Source organism: Anolis carolinensis, chromosome 2 (assembly GCF_035594765.1).
Source record: "Anolis carolinensis isolate JA03-04 chromosome 2, rAnoCar3.1.pri, whole genome shotgun sequence".
NCBI classification, from domain to species: Eukaryota; Metazoa; Chordata; class Lepidosauria; order Squamata; family Dactyloidae; genus Anolis; species Anolis carolinensis.
In genome coordinates, this window is record NC_085842.1 from 48,523,938 (window position 1) to 48,545,727 (window position 21,790).

The 21,790-nt window shown below is 39.1% G+C and overlaps 1 protein-coding gene across 3 annotated transcripts in view; it reads right to left on the reverse strand.

The window, feature by feature from the left end:
• Positions 1 to 21,790, reverse strand: part of pdzrn3 (PDZ domain containing ring finger 3) — a 233,563-nt gene that overhangs the window by 15,527 nt on the left and 196,246 nt on the right. For all 3 annotated transcript variants that reach the window (XM_062973821.1, XM_062973822.1, XM_008105365.3), the window contains 2 exons: positions 17,704 to 17,951; positions 11,297 to 11,384 (listed from right to left, as the gene is read on the reverse strand). In XM_062973821.1, coding sequence (XP_062829891.1) covers positions 11,297 to 11,384; positions 17,704 to 17,951 — 336 coding nt within the window. The remainder of the gene's footprint in view (positions 1 to 11,296; positions 11,385 to 17,703; positions 17,952 to 21,790) is intronic.

Sequence of the window (21,790 nt, forward strand, 5' to 3'; positions counted from 1 at the left end):
GATTAAGATCATCTGGGGAGGCCCTGCTCTTGGTCCCACCTCCTTCGCAGGTGCAGTTGATGGGGACGAGAGACAGGCCATTCTCAGTGGTGGCCCCTAGACTATGGAACTCCCTCCCCTGTGAAATCAGGTTAGCCCCTTCCCTCCTGACCTTCAGAAAAATTGAAGACATGGTTCTGGGACCAATCTTCTGAACAGGGGCAGAGCCAGCAAAACAAACAGCACAGAGGTGTTGACTCCTCCCTATGTTATCCAAAAGTAAAAAATACTCTTAAAAATGTACCTGTTCCTACTTATATACAAATTCAAATCTTGTTTTTAACTTGGGGACTGCCTGTACACTACTATGTGGAAATCTGGTACACAATAGTGTACACATAATCTCTTAGATGTTAGAACAGTAATAATTAGATGTTTACAGGTACATGTTGAATTTAGTTGAATTAAGAGTTACTTTACAAATTGTGTGGGGAGAGGAGGAATTTATCTGGTGCATTTCATGCATTTTAGAAAAATATATATAATTTAATGCATTTTTAAAAGCCTTTTCATTTCAAGTTCATTAACAATTACAAATCTTTATCCTGGCTCTTATCCATTCTTTCTCATATTCAATAGTTAGATAAAATTACAGAGAGTTCCTGAAATGTCTACCTCCCCCTGAATTCATAGACATTTTTCAGATAATCCTACATATTCTCTGGATTTATATAAATCTATCTCAAAATGATAAGGTTAAAATCCAACTCTTTGGCCATTAAAAAGCAGCACAAACAGAGCACCCCTCTTTGGATGCCGTAATATGCTTATTCACTGAGCATGTAGCCATGCTTAATGAAGCAAACCAGTTTTCTTCATTAAATACTCATGAAAAAATACTTACCTTGAGCTAGTTATTACACCTTGAAATCGTTCAATTGGTTAATCACTTGAAACTCAAGACAGTTTACTGACTATCAGACCAGCCTCACAGATTACTGTGCTTATCTTTGGGAACGGATTCATTTGTATACATTATGGTGATGCTGTTCTGGTAGAACCTGACTTGTTATCACCAAAAGCAACAGGACAAAAGAAACAAGTCTGAAACAGTACAGGAGTAATAGGGAGCAAGAGGAGAATGTGCCACCATCTTCCAGTAAGTCTAAAATCTGGTTGGCTTTATTTGTAATAGGATGTTTTGTAATAAGGTTTTGTAAACAATCACACGGAAATGGTAAGATAAAGCTTCTGCCTATATTAGAGTGCTTAAATTACCGAGGTGGGGTAGTGTCAGAGATGACCAATCTCCATATGTTCAGAGAACATGAATGGGCTAACACACAAGGCGTTACTGCTAGGTTTCATAAAGCTCCAATGTCCAACTTTTCTTCTATAATTCAAGTATTCTCTTTGCTTCATGCTCTTGTATTGGAAAAAGTAATCTAGGTTGCACTGCAGCTATATTCTCTTCCCTTGTTATTTTTTAAAAAAATTGGGGAAAAATCAGGAAAAATAGTGAAATGTTTGCTTTAAGAAATCATTTTCAACCTCCTTTGGGCCAAGATGAATACCCTGCCTCCACACCTTGGACTGTGATGTCCCTATTCATAGTCATTCCTTCTATTGAGGTGAATAAAGAAGAGGATTCATATGAAACATACTTTGGAAGTAATTAGTTAGTCATAACATAGTTATCTGCAAGTTGCTTCTGGTGTGTGAGAATCAGCTGTCCACAAAGATGTCACCCAGGGGATGCCCAGATGTGTTACTATCCTTCAGGGAGGCATCTCTCATGTCCCCAAGGCATTGACATCTCCGGCTCATCCTCTGTTCAGATATCAGCCAGCAAGCCAATGACTTAAATCAAGAAATAGCTTCCTCAGCAAGTGAGTGTCCAAAAGTGGCAGGCCAAAACCCGGAACCTCAATCAGTGGCTGAGACCAGATGAAAAACTCCCTCCTGTGCACACAGAAGACTGAGCGACATTGAAGGCACTGAACAGACCGCACTCTGGCATCATGAGATGAAAAGCTAACTTTAAGGAATGGGGCTACAAAGTGGAGTCCACGACATGACATGCGAGCATAGAGAAGAGCAAACCACACACCACTTACTAAAAGCAGTCTGAGTCCTGCCACATGCACAATGGAGGACCTTCTCACAGTGACACCAGAGGCACTCCAAGTGGCCAGCTTCTGGTCAAAGGAAATTTAGTACAATGCCAAGTTTTTAACTTTGTTTGTGGTTTTTCTAGAAATTATAACTGAATTCTCAATTCACTTCTGACACAATATAAATAAATAAATAAAGAACATAGTTATCTGTAACTTGTTACTTTTTTGGTCACCAGGATCTATTGAAGTCACATTTCTAAAACAATGTAATTAGTTACAGGAATTTGTATTTTTGGTATACTGAGCAATGGTTTGTAGTCACTTTCAAACAATATTTTATGAAGGTATATTTATTGTACTTGATAAGAATTTTTGAAAGGTTATGCTTTGTCTTAAAACTCCTAAGGGTTTTTTCAATGCATTGAGGTAACAAAAAGTAATGCAAAATGAATGATATACACCAAGGAATGTAATGAGTCAGATGTTTTCATTTTACAATGAGTAATGTCAGTGGGTTTGCTTTTCAAGCACAGCAATGGATAGTAAAATTAATTACTTTTAAAAAGTTAAGATAAATGAGGAGGAATGAAAGTGAGATGAAAAAGGGAACATAGCAGCATCTTTAAAGACTCTTTATTTTTGCATGGGCTTTCATGAAGATGAACCCACGTCATCAGATGCAGTACTCTAGCTGCTGCTACACTCTTTTTTCCTCTTCCCTACTTACTCCTTTTTATACAGTACAAGAGACTAATGGCTACTTCTTTAAAAACCTATTTTAAAAGGTGACTTTCCATGTTTGATATGGAATTTAACACTGATGTGGAGCCAAGTTTTCCCTCCATAAACACACAAAAATGGTCTTTGGAAAATCTTCATTAGGAGTCTTTTGTTGTTCCTTTCTTATATGTCATTATTATTATTATTATTATTATTATTATTATTATTACTATTATTATTATTTTATTTTTATCCTGCTTTTCTCCCCATTGGTGGGATTCGGCTAAAACAGCAGAAATACACGTAACAAAAAATTCACCAAAAACACCATAAGTCAAATGAACTGATAACACACAATGCATACTAAATTTAAACAAATTAATAAGTTAAAATGTATATCATAAAATTCCTTAAACCTCAGGCCACTGAGGTTTATCCATAAGAACAATTTTATTGAGCTCCTAGAAAACCCATTGCTCTTTAGGGGGTATAAATCATTGCTAGGTTTAAAATAGTGTCTAGAGTCTGCAATTACTAGAGCTGTCTGACCACTGCTTATTTGGGATTGTCAGGGAAGGCCTGGGCTCAGAAAAAGGTTTTAATCTCTGAGAGAAAGGCCATTAGGGAGGGGGCCAATCACACTTCTCTAGGGAGGGAGCTCCAGAGCCGGGGGACCACCACCGAGAAGGCCCTTTCTCTCATTCCCTCCAATCACACTTATGGTGGTGGCAGGACTGGGAGAACGGCCTCTCCTGATGATCTCAGGGCTGGGGTGGGTTTGTAAGAGGAGATGTGGGCCCTCAAGTAGTCTGAGCCTGAACCATTTAGAGCTTTATACCTTTACCTGGAACTGTGCCCAGAAACAGAGTGGAAGCCAGTGTAGCTGCTTCAGGAACAGGGTAGTTCTTTCTCTATATCCCACCCCTGTGAGCAGTCTAGCCACTGACCTTTAGGCCAGTTGAAGTTTCTGAATGATTTTCTGGGGCAGCCCCACGTACAGCATGTTACAGTAATCTAATCTCGATGTAACTAAGGCATGTACTACCTTTTCAAGGTATGGGTGCAACTGGGACACAAGCTTTGACTGTGCGCACATCCTCCTGGCCACCACTGCCACCTGGGCCTTCAGGGTCAGCGCTGAGTCCAGGAGGACCCCCAGACTGCAAACCTGTGCCCTCAGGGGGAGTGTGGCCCCATCCAGCACAGGTTGCAGCCCAATGCCCTGATCAGCCCAATGACTGGCCAGTAGTACCATTTGAATGACCAGTCATCCATTTAGATTATAAAGAAACCACATTTATGTGGATAAGTTTTAGGATTAAGACCAAGTTAGGTATTTTAAGAATGTTGATTTTGGGGGCATTTTCATTCCCATGCATTTCATTAAAGAGCCTGGGATGTTCAATAGGTTTAAAAAATCAGCATGCATCACTTACACTTTTCCTGTTCTGAATTACTGTTTGGCATATATTGTCTAGGGGTAAATCACTACAGGAATATTAAAGTACACACACATCTGAAGAAACAGTGCTAAAGCAAATGGTCTTTGAAAAAAAAAGGTCCCTTCAGAGTAGCCTCAGAGCAGGTGCTTCGTACCTGGATTTTTTTATGAGTAATTAGATGTAGACTTACTTTTGAGTACAATCCCCCGAGCCCTGGTTAGAAGTAGAAATAACTGGGATTTGATGCTACCCTAGATATGATAATTTTGTGTACACAGATAGCAGAACAGCTGTTTCTCAGTTGCCTGTGCCTCAGTAAAGTTTTAATGTAATCATAAAGCTTCAAAAGACTTTATGGACATCAACTCCATAAACTTCAAACCATCAAAGCAAAAAAACAAACAAACCCCAAACTTTATCCTTGCTTTTTAAATAAAAGAACATTTTCAAATTCCATTGTGCCTTTAGCAATACTTGCTTTAAACAAACAGTCCCTAGAAGTACCAAGATGTTAATTACTGGACTCACTTATCAGAGTACGATTGGCAGAAGTACAAAGTAGATCTATAGATCTGCATCACCTAGATTAGTGTGGTCCCACCTGTGGCCCACCAATTCATTTTTGTTGGCCCTTGCCCTTCTTACTGGAAAAATATTTTAATTATGTAATTAAATATTAATATTTAAATTATGTAATTCAATATTATGCAATTCGTTTTCTTTCTGGAATGTCTTTGGCCCTCACATTCCTATACTAAAGTTTGATTGGCCCTCGGGTAACTAAAGGTTGGACTACATTGACCTAGATAGTCAAGAAGTGTCATGGTAGTTGTAATAAAGTTCACAAACAGAGGAGAGCCTTTCACATAAACAGAAGGAAGACTTTGTTAACTCAAATCTTGTCTGTACTGACAACAGAAGCCCTTCTCTTCACAGATACAATAAGGTATTTGGCACCTTAAAATCCAGTGCAACAAGTGCTATGTTACTACAGATTGAGTATCATTTATTTGAAACACTTGGGAACAGAAGTGTTTTGGACATGGGATTTTTTGAAGCTGGATTACTTATACAGTAGAGTCTCACTTATCCAAGATAAATGGGCTGGCAGAACCTTGGATAGGCGAAAATCTTGGATAATAAGGAGGAATTAAGAAAAAAGCCTATTAAACATAAAATTACATTATGATTTTACAAATTAAGCAGCAAAACATGTTTTACAAGAAATTGACAGAAAAAGCAGTTCAATACACAGTAATGTTATGTAGTAATTACTGTATTTACGAATTTAGCACCAAAACATTGCAACATTGACTACAAAAACAATGACTACTAAAAGGCAGACTGCCTTGGATAATACAGAACCTTGGATAAGTGAAGCTTGGATAAGTGAGACTCTACTGTATTTGCATCTGTGTACATAATGAGCTATTATACGGATTGACTGGCCAAACCCAAAGGGTGCTGACCAGTGGCTCCTATTCATCCTGGAGAGAAGTAAATAATGAAGTGCCACAGGGTTTTGCCCTGAGCCCAGTGCTATTCAACATCTTTATCAATATTTGGATGATGGAATTGAGGGCATGTTTGTCAAATTTGCAGATGAAGCCAAATTGGGAAGGATAGCTAATACCGCAGATGACAGGATCATAATCCAAAATGGCATTAACAAACAACAAGAATGTCAATGGGAGAAGCATAAAGCACTTAGGAAGAAAAATTGCAATGTAAAGATATAGGATGTATGATACCTGGGGGTTTATAAATTGAGGTTAAATGGCCATCTGTTGAGAGTGCTTTCATTGTATATTTCTTAATGACAGGGGGATGGCCCTAGTGGTTTCCTCCAACTTTGTGATTCTATGGCAGAAAGCCAACTCATATCTTGAAAACATATATAGAGATTCCTTTCAAGACACACAATGGAGAAAATGAAGATGCAATAAGAGTGTATGATGCCTGTTTACTAGCTGTTTTAGAAGTCAGAAATGATCTAAAGAGCTTAGATATGAGAAGTGTCATGAAGAAGCATTAGCATAACTTTTTAAAGATGTAGATTACCCTTTCCTTGTAGAAGAGCTCTGATAAAACCACGGTATTTGCAGATATGTGATCTATGCCTCTGAAATGGATGCAATGCAATTGAACAAAATTATTCTGGCTCTTTGCCAACTGGCAGAAGATAAGGTGAGCTAAACAAGCTGAATACCGAAATGCAAGTGATATTTACAGTGAGACAGGAATACAGCAGTGGCGTTATCATGTTATTACGCCTGCAGCAGTCATAACCGGAAGATTTCAAAATAAAAGATAATAGCAAATTAACCTCTGCATGCTGAAAAGCAAATTTGCGCTTAACAGATTATTGAGTTGTGACGCAGACAATCTCCTGTTAAGGATAGTTTAAAATTTTATAAAAATTGAGACAGATTTTTCTAAAGGACACTAAGGAATAAAGGAATATTTTTACTGGAAATGAATTTTTGTCCGAGACAAAGGGGCTATAAGAAGGTTGAGAGGAGACATGAAAGCCATGTATGAATATGTGACAGGATGTCATAAGGAAGAGGGAGCAGGCTTGTTTTCTGCAGCCGTGGTAACTAGGACTCGGAGCAATGGGGTCAAATTTTAGGAAAGGAGATTCCACCTGAACATTAAGAAGAACTTTCTGATTGTAAGAGCTGTTCAACAGTGGAACTCACTGCCTCGGAGTAGAGGTTCTTAAACAGAGGCTGGATGGCCATCTGTCAGGGATGATTTGATTGTGCTTTTCCCACATAGCAGGGGGTTGGACTAGATGGCCCACTAACTCTATTATTCTATGATGTTCTTACAGAAAATGAGTCCATTAATGACTAGTTATTAGGATATCTATGGGGCTCCTGGTGGCATAGTGTATTAAAGTGCTGAGCTGCTGAACTTGTGGACCAAAAGGTCCCAGGTTTAAATCCTGGGAGTGGAATGAGCGCCCACTGTTAGCCCCAGCTCCTGCCAACCTAGCAGTTTGAAAACATGCAAATGTGAGTAGATCAATAGGTACCACTCCGGCGGGAAGGTAACGGCGCTCCATGCAGTCATGCCGGCCACATGACCTTGGAGATGTCTATGGACAACGCCAGCTCTTCGGCTTAGAAATGGAGATAAGCACCAACCCCCAGAGTCGGTCACAACTGGACTTAACGTCAGGGGAAAACCTTTACCTCTTATTAGGATATCTATTAGTAGTTTACAAAAACTTAGATATAACTCTCGATTATAGCAACTACAGTTGATGGCTTCCATATCAACAATGAATCAGCTCAAAAGAACTGTCCGCAGTGCTGAACACTATCAACCCAATAGGTTCAGTAACCTGGACAGCTCATTTAAAGTTTGGAATAAAATTCAAGAGTGGGTTTACTGCTGAACTGATATGGAACTTAAAAACCAACTCTTCTCTGAAAGGTTCTAGACTAGTGGTTCTCAACTTGTGGGCCGTGGCCCAGCAGTGGCCCGGAAGAATGAAAATCTGGTCTGCGAACGTCCTTCCTCTGTTTATTTGTTTAATTTTATTAATTTTATTTCTGCTCCTTTCCGCAGAGCTGACCATTGCATTGGATAGACCACATAAGCTATAGATTATTAAATATGGTTTTCTGTGGGTGAGCAAATGGCAACTACTGGATGGCATATGTTCTGTATCAAACTAGAACTGATATGGTCTATCTAATGCAATTTTCTGAATCAGCACCTCAAGTCGCCAAACCAAATCTAAAGTTGATCAAAAACTGATTCGTAATCCTTTGGTACTAATGTTGGAGAGTGGTCCCCGGTCAAGTGGTCCCTGTTCAAAGTGGTCCCTGTTCAAGAGGGCTCTGGTCAAAGTAGTCCCTGGTCAAAGTGGGCCCTGGTAAAAGACCCTGGTAAAAAAAAAAGGTTGGGAACATCTGTTCTAGATGCTGGACCAGAGTCTGGAAATGTTAGGTTTTCAGAATCCCCCAACCAGCATGGCAAAAAATAAAATAAAATCACCTTTTCTAACTTTTCCCAAAGGCCTAATTGAAGGCATCACATCTGTCTTAGAAAGCTATTAGTTCCTTGGTAATATTCAAAGGGCTTTGTAGTTCATGATTATTGACATATGTTCCTACATGGAGCTCAAAAATGAATTGCAGTTTTAAAATCTGTTGATATGGCACCATGGGATCATTAATACCAATATTTTGTTTGTTAGAGAAGCCGTGTTAACAACCCAGGGACCAAATTCCTTGTAACTCTGGACCCGTGTTTCTTATATAGAAAGAGCTCTTGGTTTTAATGGCCAGGTCTTGGCAGCTACTCAATTCCTCTGATTAATATCAGCCTATACAAATTGGTAGGCAATTGTATTGCACTTCCTTGAATTCTAGCAATAACGCTAGTCATTTACACCTGGGACTAGTTGACAATATCTGTTTAGTCATTAATTGTGAGTTAGGGTGACCATAAAAGGAGAGAAGATGGACCGGAATTTAGAGTATGTTTTATAGAGAGAGTAGCCCATGCGGTCTGCTTTAATATTTTACTTTCTTCGAAGAATTCATTCAAGAGTCAATGAAACAAGTACCTTGGTGGTCTCTTTAAGACAAATTTGTCAATAAGTAAACAATATAGCTGGAAGCTGCCTGAGGATTATTACACCTTGACCCTTTCCATTGATTTTAACCTCCCAAGTTTGAAAAGATCAATCAAAGATATTTCAGTGGCTGTTCTTCCTGAGGGATTCTGAGAATTATAGTTTCAAAAAGTAATATTTGCAAAATCTGGTCACAAAAAGTTTTGCTGAGGATTATTGTCCGTGTTCTCAAAAAATCTACTTGTTGGAAACAGGTCATCTCAGAAATTTTGGAATGGGCAGCAAATTTGTAACTGTAACTGTGTGTTTTATATGTTGTTGTTGTTGTTGCTGCTGCTGCTGCTGCTGCTGCTGTGTCTTTCAAGTCATTTCTGACTTATGCAAACGTATGGTATTCTGGAGCAGAGAAAGTGTAGCTTTCTCAGGATCACCCAGTGGATTTCCATGGCTGAGTGGGGAATCGAACGGTGGTCTCAAAAATTGTAGTCTAATGTTAAAAAGACTACCTTATGCTGGCTCTTATGATTCAACATTTTCAATTATATTGTAAACCCCCTTGAGCCCACAATGAGTACAGAGGTAATTCAACAATATATGGAAGATTGAATATATTGAATCAGTTACATATTATACTGATTCAATATAATCAATTCTTCAATATATTGTTGAATTACCTCTCCTCTCACTGTGGGCTTAAGGGGACTTACAATATAATGATGACAACAGTAAAATAGAAAGATTGAAAATGCAAAACAAATGCAACACAAATGCTAAAAGAAAAAAGGAGAGTCATCTAGGTTAAAGACTGCAAAATGGTACCATTTTCTAAAGGCAAAAAAACAAATAACCACCAAGCCAGACTTCAGAGTTGGAGTTCAGCTGGTAGGTTCCTATTCTACTTTTTTCTTACCCCACGGCTGGCTGAATGCAGTACAAGGGGGAAATAACTCTGACCAACTATGTAGTATTCATTTTTTTCTCATTCTTCCCCAGGTAAGGAAGGGGAAAGAGGAGCGGGGGATTGCTCTTGTTTCTAAACTTTGAAATGTTACAGTTTTGCACTAAGACCCTCAGAACTCCCCAGACAACATTGCCAGGGACCATACCTCATTATTAATTTCTGCTTAATAATATTTTATTGACATGAAAATATTATTTTTTTACTTGTCTAACATAGTTAGAGCAAAACATGGCATTAGCTCTTTAGTAAGTTAGGTATGCTCTTGTGAGTTTGAAATCTGTGGCATTAAGTTTTACCAAGTCTGGCTTAGCCATTACACCTTCAAATCTCCTGAAAATTGGCTATCAACCTGACCTGAAATTTTTGGGGGAAGGAGAAGGGACAGTACAACTCAGAAACCTGTGGGTTTTAATGGCTTCTATGAACAACAATTTGGGTGGTGTGTTAGGAGCTTTGAGAGAATCAATGCCTGTTACAGGGGCTGCAAAGAGAAATTGGAGGGCACCTGCAGCCCACACACTGGGCTTTCTCAACCCCTATCTAAGTCTTAATGAGTTTAATAAGACCGAAGTGTGATGGATTTCCTCCAGATCCAGCTCTTTGTTTTTGTTCAGAGTGAAATTAAAATAGGCAAATAAATACTATCTCTGGAAAATGGTCCCCTTTGCATTTGTATTGCTCAGTTTTCATAACCTGTATAAGCATGATTTATGAATTTATTTTGAATGCGATAACAGGGGAAATGCTGTGACTGGAGACTAGGAGAGAATAACAAAAAGCATTGTAGGTGAACGAAATACTCACAATTGCTAAAATATATTGGGAGCATAAATTAAGGTTGACACTGCATAGGTTAAAATATATTGTCAGTTTTGAAGACAGCAGACTCAGTTTAACCAATGGGGTTTACCTACATTTTGACTTACAATTTCATAACTGATGGTATGCCAACCAACAAGATCTCAGCCCATGCTTGCTTTCCAGTGTTCCTACATACTGTATCAACGTGAATTAGAAAATCTTTTTTTAAAAGATTATTTGTTGGGATCTATAAAATGCTGGTTTTGATACTATATTCCTATATAAAATGTAATGCAAGCAACATTATTCCTTTAAAAGAATAGTACACACAAATCTTTGATCTCACTGCATTCTGTTATTTACCCCTGTTTAAAAATAGAAAAACCAACAGAGCTCAAAGGAGACTTAAGTTCACTTCTCTACCAGTTGAGGACCCAGCCTCTAATCGTTTGATTACATAACATTTAATTAGCTGTATCTGAAAATGAATAAACACTGATTTCTTACAATCTGTACACCAAATTGTAGAACAGCAAAGGTCACTCTCGGCTATGTTCCCCATGTACTTTGGCAATTGTGGATGCATAATCTTAATGTAGCACTAGCTGCTGAGAGGCTGGCACAAGAAAATATATTAAAATGTTCTGTATGTTAAATGACGGCTTCCAGTTATTATTCATACCTCTAATTCTAGCTCTTCTCGGTCCATGTCTTGATGAATGCCTCCCATGTAATCATTTGGGTCGTAGTATTCATGCCCTGATGAATGCCTGGGAAAATAAAGCACAGTTTAGGTTATCACTCCCTATTCTAATTGACGTATTAATCCTCCCTCAGACTCGTGGCAGATCATCACTAATATGTCACACGTACGTCCACATCCAATGTGCTGCAGTGATCAATGGTTCAGAGGCTATAAGCATATTAAACAAACAAAACATAAAAAGCTAACAAACAGAAAAACTATTTTGCTTCCTGTTGCTATAATACAGTAAAGCCGTGTTATATTAAGTTTGTCTTTATTTGCTTCTAATTATTGTATTCCAATATTAATATCAAGCCAATACAAACATAATATGGGGTCTAGTATTAGGCCTATTTTAAATAGTAAGTCTCAAGCATCTACCAATCCCCATAGGTGCTGGTTAACTGAAAGTCTACTGTAGATGGCATTTTACCACGTTTTTGTTTCCCCTTCAACTATTTTTTCTATAACTTCATGTTCTTTAAAAGTTCTCTCCTGGATTTAAAATGACTTAACAGACACCAGGAGCCTCCGGTGGCGCGGCAGGTTAAACCACTGAGCTGCTGAACATGCTGACCGAAAGGTCGGCAGTTTGAATCCAGGTAGCGGGGTGAGCTCCCGCTGTTAGTGCCAGCTTCTGCCAACCTAGTACAATAGAATCTCACTTATCCAACCTTCTTTATCCAACATTCTGGATTGTCCAATGCAGTCTACCTCCTGCCTGGATCCACAACTGTTTCTCTAGGCAGCAAGGACTGAAATTTTTACAAATTTAACTTCGAAAAGTGTTGTTATTATAAGCTCATTTTATGCAATTCTATCTTTATTTGTAGTCAATTTTTTAAGTAGTCAATGTTTTTGTAGTCAATGTCTTCAATACATTGCGATGTTTTGGTGCTAAATTCGTAAATTCAATAATTACTACATAACGTTACTGTGTATTGAACTGCTTTTTCTGTCTATTTGTTGTAAAACATGATGTTTTGGTGCTTAATCTATAAATTCATAATGTAATTTGATGATTAATAGGCCTTTCCTTAATCCCTCCTTATTATCCAACATTTTCACTTATCCAACGTTCTGCCGGGTCGTTTATGCTGGATAAGCAAGACTCTACTGTAGTTCTAAAACATGCAAATGTGAGTATATCAATAGGTACCATTCTGGCAGGAAGGTAATGGTGCTCCATGCAGTCATGCCGGCCACATAACCTTTGAGGAGTCTACGGACAACGCCGGCTCTTCAGATTAGAAATGGAGATGACACCAACCCCCAGAGTCAGACACAACTAGAATTAATGTCAGGGAAAACCCTTTGCCTTTACCTTTACTGGCAGACTCAAGAAGTATCAAAATGGCATCTAGAGGGCACTGATGGACAATTTGTTTTATTCAGCAAGCCACCAGAAGTCACAAAAAGACTTACCCTGAACTACATTGACTCACATCTCCCAAACCTGCTCTGGAGGGACACTGTTTCACCTTTGAGATTAAGAGAAAGAAGTTGGAAGCACAAGCTTTTGTACACTTGAGTCTACTTCATCAAATGCATCTGCATCTTGTTTTGGAAGTTCCTCTGGGAGAAAGGCAGTATATAAATGCAATAAATCATGATCATCACCATCACCAACCTGATGAAGCAGGGTATGAAAGATTATTCTACTAGCTTCTTTCTCTCAGTCTTAATGGTGTGTTTTGGATGACTAACATGACTGTGCCTTTGAATTCTGCTCTGGAGGAGTCACCCCATCTTACAGAGCCGATATGAAGCGTGCACAGTGAAATAATCCTCTTATGCAAGTCATTCAGCAAGCAGCAGGAGTTAATTGTCTTCAATAATAATTTATTTTACTTGAAAGCTTTGAATGACTGAATACAATTACTGGCTTGGAAGGACAGCACACACAAAGGTTTTTCTTCCACTCTAGGAATACTTAGACCTTGGAGTAGTTTAATGAAGTTAACCAGCTCCTTTGAAGGAAGTCCCATAGATGCACAGGGAATTTCTGGAATTCCCCATGTAACTCATTGGTATTTTCCTTTGGAGAGGGGGATAATTACACATTTAAATGACTTTAAAAATTGTTACTCAGGCCCCATCTACACCTCCATACAGTGCAGTTTGAAACAGCATCATATCGCCAGCACAAATTAATATAATGCAGTTTAACAGCATTGAATGTTATTGTATGAATCTATAATGACCATATATTGCAGTTTGAAACTGTATCATATGGAGTTGTAGATGGGGCCTCAGTTTCTTGCAGGCTAGATCTATCAGTAGCAACAAAATGCAACTTCTCTTTTCCAAGGGAGACTCTCTCTGAATACAAGGTGTTCAAGGACATACAAGAAGGGAAGGTATTACATTTACTGTCTTGTTTAACAGGCTTCCTGGAGACACATGAATGCTCAGTGTTTAAATACAGAAGGCTACATACAGGAGTGGATATTTAGTCTGGTTCCCCCAGGACCCTCTTATGCTATTTTATGGGGAAATGCAGATATGTAAATTATCCAAGAGAAAGTGGAATCTGAGATTCTCCATACACACAGGCATGTGATCCATGACAGGATCCAACAGAGTAGCAAGATCCACTTTTGGTTGGATGCTTTAATTTAAAGTCACTTTTAGGAACCAGGACTACAGAACAAAGAAATGCACTTCTGTGAAAAGAAAGTCAATCATAACTTTTTTTTTCTTTTGTAGTACCTAAAGGAAACAATGCTTGATATAACAGTAATATAAGATTTCATTTCTGAAGGATTTTTGTATCTAGTGGTGCTCAGCACTGTAAAAAAAAAAGTCCAAGTGGGAGAGCAACCTAAATCTTACGCATTTAACCAAAAGCCCCGTTGAAGCATGAATATGAGCCAAAACTCTGCTTGAGGTTCCTGGCTCTTGCTGCCAAGACACACACAGATAAGAATACTCTTTTCCATCACATCTGTGCCTTCCTTCCTATCTATCAGGAATGTCACTGCCAGTTTCTGTGCACAAACTGGGATGAAATCCATCACAAATAATACTTATGGTTTCTACAAATTTCTTTCAGTTTCTATTTGCTGACAAAGGAAATATCAAGTATCCTGGGGAATGATAATGGGTGATATGGAGATCTGTTTCCTCCATTAATATTATGGGTGGGCTTCTATCAGGTGGAATGATCTCCTTCCTTAAAAATAATGAATAGCACTATCATCCTCATATCATTATCTTTATTTATAACCTGCCTTTCCTCCAAGACCAAGATTTAAGGCTGCTTACAAATTAAAATGGTGACAATCATAATTATTTCTATCAATAAACACTTTAAATAATAATAAAATTATTTGGAAGAATTTCAATGAGTGATTAGTTGTACTGAACAACTTGATGGAATAGCATTGCCATATGATTATAATAAAGGAATTAATACACCAAAGCATAATATAGTAGTTCTTTAATAAATATATATTGGTACTACATGAAAACAGTATTCCATTCCTTCAGAATTCAACCTTCACTAATGAATTTGTGTGATTTTAAAATTAAACTTAAAAGTGAAGTGTGCACTTTCTGATGGACCTACCAGCTTTGTCATGTATATGTGTCTTCAAATCACCTCTTAACTTATGGTGATACTATGAATTTCATAGGTTTTCTTAGGCATGGAATCCACAGAGGTGGTTTTGCTAGTTCTTTCCTCTGAAATTTTGAACCTGCCCTCAGTGCAGCATGAGGTTTTCCCTAGTTGCCTACTGGAGGTAGGATGTTTTCCCCTTCTTCAAAGTTTTTCCTTCACTTACTCCATACCGCTTCTGTGGGACTAGGTAACAGGCTTCAGGGTGGTGTCTTCAACAAGGCTTTACCACTAGGTTTTGCAGGGAGAATACTAGAAGTTAGTGGACATGTTGGCACCATTTGGGTGAAAGGTAGGACTCTGGAATCACCTTTTTGGGTTCTGGGAACTGGGAAGGTGCCTGCCTTTAGGGTTGACACGAGGGACATATGTACAAAAAACAGTCAAGTTACCTCTTTGCAGGGGCCCCTGGTGGCACAGTGTGTTAAAGCGCTGAGCTACTGAACATGCGGGCCAAAAGGTCCCAGGTTCAAATCCCGGAAGCAGAATGAGTGCCCGCTGTTAGTCCCAGCTCCTGCCAACCTAGCAGTTCGAAAACATGCAAATGTGAGTAGATCAATAGGTACCACTCCAGTGGGAAGGTAACGGCGCTCCATGCAGTCATGCCGGCCACATGACCTTGGAGGTGTCTACAGACAACGCCGGCTCTTCGGCTTAGAAATGGAGATGAGCACCAACCCCCAGAGTTGGTCACGACTGGACTTATCATCAAGGGAAAACCTTTATTTTTACCTTTTACCTCTTTGCAGAGTTTTATCATCATTCATCAATAACTATGGAGATGCAGCTGAGTGTTGGAGGAGGTGAGAAGAAGCCAAGGAACTGATTGTGGTTGCCAATTTAATTAGCATCTTCTGTTACCAAATTTGTAAAAGATAATGAAGAACGTCTAACACATCAGTTCCATTTGGGAGTGGGAGGGAGGAGGCAAAGCAGATCACCTAATGCTGTTCTTGTTGCTGGTTGCCCACTGAGCACTCCTCTGTGCTTACCATATTCACCACTGGCAAGGTAATAGCCAGGCTGGGGAGGAATAGCTGCAACTGAAATTGGGTTTGGAAATTGAAGAAGGACATGTGCCTCTGTTCTGCTTGACAGAAATGTATAGTACCAAATCCTGTTTTAAGATCTGTTAAGAATTACAATTAGAAGAACCCAATTCTCTGTGTAATCTTGCAACCTTATTTCAGCCTCTTTTAAAATTAATCTAGTTGATTATGATTAAGAAGATTTTCACAAGAAAGTTCATATTAGAGTTGGAATGTTATGATTTCCTAATGGTTTAATTATCTGCTGTCATATTGTTTCTGGGGTTTTAGTTGTTGTTACCACAAAATGCAATTACTCTACATTTGTGTTATGCTGATTCTATGAGTGAAAGACTTCCAAGTCACCTGTTATTAACAGCCCTGCTCAGGTTTTGCAAATGCAGGGGCATGGTTTCCTTTACTGTGTCTATCTACCCAAAGTCTAGCTGTTAATTGCCCTAAATGTTTAATTATATATAACAGGTTTATCATTTTTTGAAAGTTGTTGGCCATGATGAATGCCCCTCTGGCAAACCGGAGTACTAATTATTATCATATGTGGTCCTAGATCATATTATTGTAACAAGAGTAGGCTACTTTTTTGTTTGAATGCTTCCGGCATTCTGTAATTCCTCCCTGATGATTTAATGAAAACAATCCTCTGAAATGTGAATTAATTATTCATGGGTGTATCAGTCAAATGACACCACAATTGGGAAGGATTTCCATAATGTGTGTGTGTGTGTGTGTTCCCTTATCCTTTAGCACTTGAGATACTTCCACAGATGTTTTGGCTCACATGGAAAAGACAGTACCCTATATGCTTATGGAAATGGCTAAAAATTTTAGTTAAAAATCAACTCAAAAAACCTGGGTTGACTTATTTATGAGTCAATGTGAATATTGTACCTTAAAATGAACTATCCCCTTCTCTGAGTACAGCTGTAAAAGGTAAGAGATTAGCTTCTCATGGGAGAACATAGAAGATACATGTCACCACTTCTGGCCTTTTTGAATGTCTGAGTTTGAAAACGCATTGGTATACGGTAGTGATTTGAGAGTTGGAATCCTGGACATTAGGATCTGAATCTCTACTTGGCCTTGGCCATTTAATAGTTTTCTCTTAGCTTCAGTGGAAGGCTATGGGAAACATATTCTGAACAAATCTTATATAAAAAATCCTGTGTAAAGTTTGTTTTAGGGTTGCCATAAGTCAGAAACAACTTGGAAATACACACAACAACAAACACATTATTGTCCATCTGGTTTCCTATTCAAATAGCTGATCAGCTTGTGGTCTTTTTGTTTATACCCAAGGTCCCGACCTTCTACCATTTTGGGAAACAGTGTGAACAGCATAAAGTAACAGAACCTTTTTTACCACTGATGTATTTAATCTTAAAAAGGGAAACCACAGTGGTTTATTGTATCCTTATTACTGTGTTAGTAAGAGCAATGTTTGAGGAAAAAAAATGTGTCTAAAGTGCTATCTCTGAGATGGCAATTTAAATGTGCAAGTGGCCACTTGATGAAGAAGGCATTTAATAATGACCATTTATGTTTGAATTAGCTTAGAGAAGAAGCTGGAAAACTGAGACATCTTGAGATGCTACCAATGTGTATTTCAAAACTTGTATTAATTGCATAAGCAATGCTGCTTCAGTGATCATTGTCTTATAAATGCAGATACTTACTCCTCAGGTAACAGATATGAATCCAAAACAGGTGGGGTCGGTGAGCCCATCTTGGATAGAGCCATGATGTGTTCAAAGGTGATGTCTGTTTGGGTGCCTGTATCGACCAGAAGGCATTCTGGAGATGGGCTGAAGACCTTGGTGCGAGGGGCTCTCCTCAGGACCTGGACCACAATGGGATCTTTCGCTGTTTTGAATGCTTCTACTGCTTGATCATGAGTTGCTTTAGATAAATCCTTCCCATTTACCTGTGAGTGGAGAGAAAAAAACACAAGGAGAAAATTTAGTCCTGTTTTCTAGCATTTTCTTCATATAAAAATATTCATAAAAATTACATTTTCATTTGAAAGAGAAAACATCCTCTCAAGGGATATCCGAAATTAACACCATCTTTCAGGGATTATTTCCCTGAATGACCAATAAGGTTAAGCAATACATAATGGATAGGATAAAAGGGACTACAACTATTTGTTTTTAGGATTGAAAACCTTTTGATTTCTTCTATTGTGGCAACTTCTCAAAGGCAAGTTCAAATCCACTTTAATTCAAAATCAGCCAAGGGACAGTGTGGGAGTGAGAGAAAAAAAACAGTTAAGATCATACCCAGCTGTTAGTGCAATGCTGGGCACATTATCAAAGGCTAAACATTTTAAACTATATTATCACAGCTGTATTGTTCTGGCTCTCTGATACAAGAAAATGATACCGGCGGCAAAACTGGAGACATCCACCAATAAATGATAGCCTTCAACATCCTGGAAATATATTTCCTGGCTCCAGAGGAGTAATTTGCTGTTGTTGTGTGCCTTCAAACTGTTTCCAGTGTCAGCCCTAAGATTAACTTATCATGGGGTTTTCTTAGCAAGATTTGTTTTGGAAGGGGGTGCCTTTGTGTTCCTCAAAGGCTGCTTCTACACTGCCATATAATCCAGATTACCAAAGCAGATAATTCACATTACCTGCTTTGAACTGGATTATATAAGTCTACAGTGCCATATAATCCAGTTCAAAGCAGATAATCTCCATTTTATATGGCAGCATAGAAGGGGCCTGAGGTTGAGAGAGAGTAACTTCCATGGTCACCCTGTGTTTCCATGGCTGTTCAGGGATCTGAATTTTAGAATCCCACCATTATAATGCAAGGTTGAAACAACCACACCACACAGTTTCTCAGTTTGAAATACTACATTTTAAATTTCAGGACTTAGTCTGAATTTCATAGAATCATAGAATCATAGAATAGTAAAGTTGGAAGAGACCTCATGGGCCATCCAATCCAACCCCCTGCTAAGAAGCAGGAAATCGCATTCAAAGCACACCCGACAGATGGCCATCCAGCCTCCACCACAGTCCGGGGAAGAGAGTTCCACTGTCAAACAGTTCTCACAGTCAGGAAGTTCTTCCTGATGTTCAGGTGGAATCTCCTTTCCTGTAGTTTGAAGCCATTGTTCCGTGTCCTAGTCTGCAGGGCAGCAGAAAACAAGCTTGCTCCCTCCTCCCTATGACTTCCCTTCACGTATTTGTACATGGCTATCATGTCTCCTCTCAGCCTTCTCTTCTGCAGGCTAAACATGCCCAGCTCTTTAAGCCGCTCCTCATAGGGCTTGTTCTCCAGACCCTTAATCATTTTAGTTGCCCTCCTCTGGACGCTTTCCAGCTTGTCAACATCTCCCTTCAACTGCGGTGCCCAAAATTGGACACAGTATTCTAGGTGTGGCCTGACCAAGGCAGAATAGAGGGGTAGCATGACTTCCCTGGATCTAGACGCTATACCCCTATTGATGCAGGTCAGAATCCCGTTGGCTTTCTTAGCAGCCGCATCACATTGTTGGCTCATGTTTAACTTGTTGTCCACGACGACTCCAAGGTCTTTTTCGCACACACTGCTGTCAAGCCAGGCGTCCCCCATTCTGTATCTTTGATTTCCATTTTTTCTGCCGAAGTGAAGTATCTTGCATTTGTCCCTGTTGAACTTCATTTTGTTAGTTTCGGCCCATCTCTCTAGTCTGTCAAGATCGTTTTGAATTCTGCTCCTGTCTTCTGGAGTGTTAACTATCCCTCCCAGTTTTGTGTATAATTTATGTATATGCAACTGGTAGCCAAGATCTAGATATCTGCTCCTCTATCCTCCAACCTCCTGGGACATTGCAAATGGCTATGAAGTAGCAGAGAAAGAAAATATTAGGTACCTCCCTTGAAAACTCTCCCCATGTAATCCCTGGCATCTTACTGTGTCCAGTTCTGGTCACCACAATGTAGTTTGGAATTTGTCCAGAGGACAGTGACCAAAATGGTAAAAGGTTTGGAAACAATTCCCTCTGAGGCTTAGAGAGTTGGGAATGTTAGCCTGGAGCAGAGAAGGTTAAGAGGTGACAATTTATCTTTGCTTAAATATCTGAATGGGTGTCATATTGACGATGGAATGAGCTTGTTTTCTGCTGGTCTGGAGACTAGGAGTACATTGTAAAATTAATGCAGTTTGACAACACTTTAACTGCCATGGATCAATATGATTGGATCCAGGGAATTGTAGTTTGGGGAGGCACTTGCACCCTTTGGCAGAGAAGACTAAAAACCTTGTAAAACTAGAGCTCCTAGGATTACATTGTATTGAAGCAATGCACTAAAAAGAAATGGTATTTAGATAGGGCTACTAAGTGACACGCTGATGAACATCCTCAGACTTGGTTCACATCTGGATACAGTGATAGGGATACAATTCATTTGGCTGTACAAGTTTCTCCAAGCGATTGCAAAAGGAGATCTAAAGTTTTTCCCCTCCATTCTCTCAATTTACTTGCCCCCCAGTTTCCACCCTTTTTGTACCATCTACTGTTCAAGATGACATCTCCACTGTGATATATGACAGGTCTCAGGCAATCTTTATTTATTTATTATTTAAAAACAGGTAATTTTCATTCAAATTAGGTGTTCTGGAGTGACAGGAACATGCGAAACAACAGGGATGTAGACCTGTCTCTTCTACACATGAAACCAGAGTATTGTTCCATCAGACTCCCTCCTCAGAGGTCCCTAATAAAAATATGGTTTCTCCAACCATATCTTCCAGGTTTGCCATATATGAGTGCCAAGATTCCAGGCGATGCAAAACTAGCAAAACCTCCCTAGCAAAGGAAGCAATCTATCAGAATGGGACTGTACATCCAGTCATAGAGAATTATTTTACTTGACATCAGAAAGATGCTGAGCTCAGTTAATGAGGATAGATCTGCTTCCTCCATTCACAGCACCACCTACCAACAAACTGCTTGTTAATCTAGGCAGGTGGCTTTGCTGAAGATAAAAGACTCACTCATCCACTAGTTGAGAAACAAATACATTTTGTATTTGTCATTCTAGGGTGAGAAGGCCTAATGAGAGGACAGAATTGCTAGATCAACAGTTCTCTACTTTTGCAGGTTCAGGAGCTGTCTTTAGTCTGAAAACACATCTGGAATCTGGTTTTTAAAATTCATACCATGCATCTGTATGGTGGAGAGATCTAGCACAGTACAGGGTTTTTATTGTCAGCTTAGACCAAGGTTCACATCTTTTGCTTGGCCACAAAACCCCACAAGATGACTTTGGACAAGTCATATTTTCTCAATCCAAGAGGAAGGCAATGGTAGAACTCCTCTTAACAAACCATAAGTCAAAGTAGACTTGAAGGCAGATAATGATATATATGAATGATGCCTTTGTCCTTGTGACTCACTTGACAATGGGCTCTAATCCAGTAGCAACCCTGACCCACCAGCTAAAAATATTGTAAATAAATAAAGACCAACATGTCAGTAGAATCAGAAAATTGACAGAAGCCCAGGGCAACATAAAGAAAAGGGATGGTTCTATTTCTGTGGACAAAGAATCTTATTCTTATACATTAGGGTCATTCCATGGCAAGTGGTCTAAACCTTCCCACCATCATGTCTCCAATTTTGTTCAAATTTTAGCTGTAGCAACAGTCTGGTGTTAAACTAAGTCTACCAAAATGTGAGGTCTCTAACTGCAATAGTTGCTGATCTAGACCCCCTTATCTGAAGGGTAGTCAGTCAGCATGTGCATGACATTTAAGAAAATGCAATTT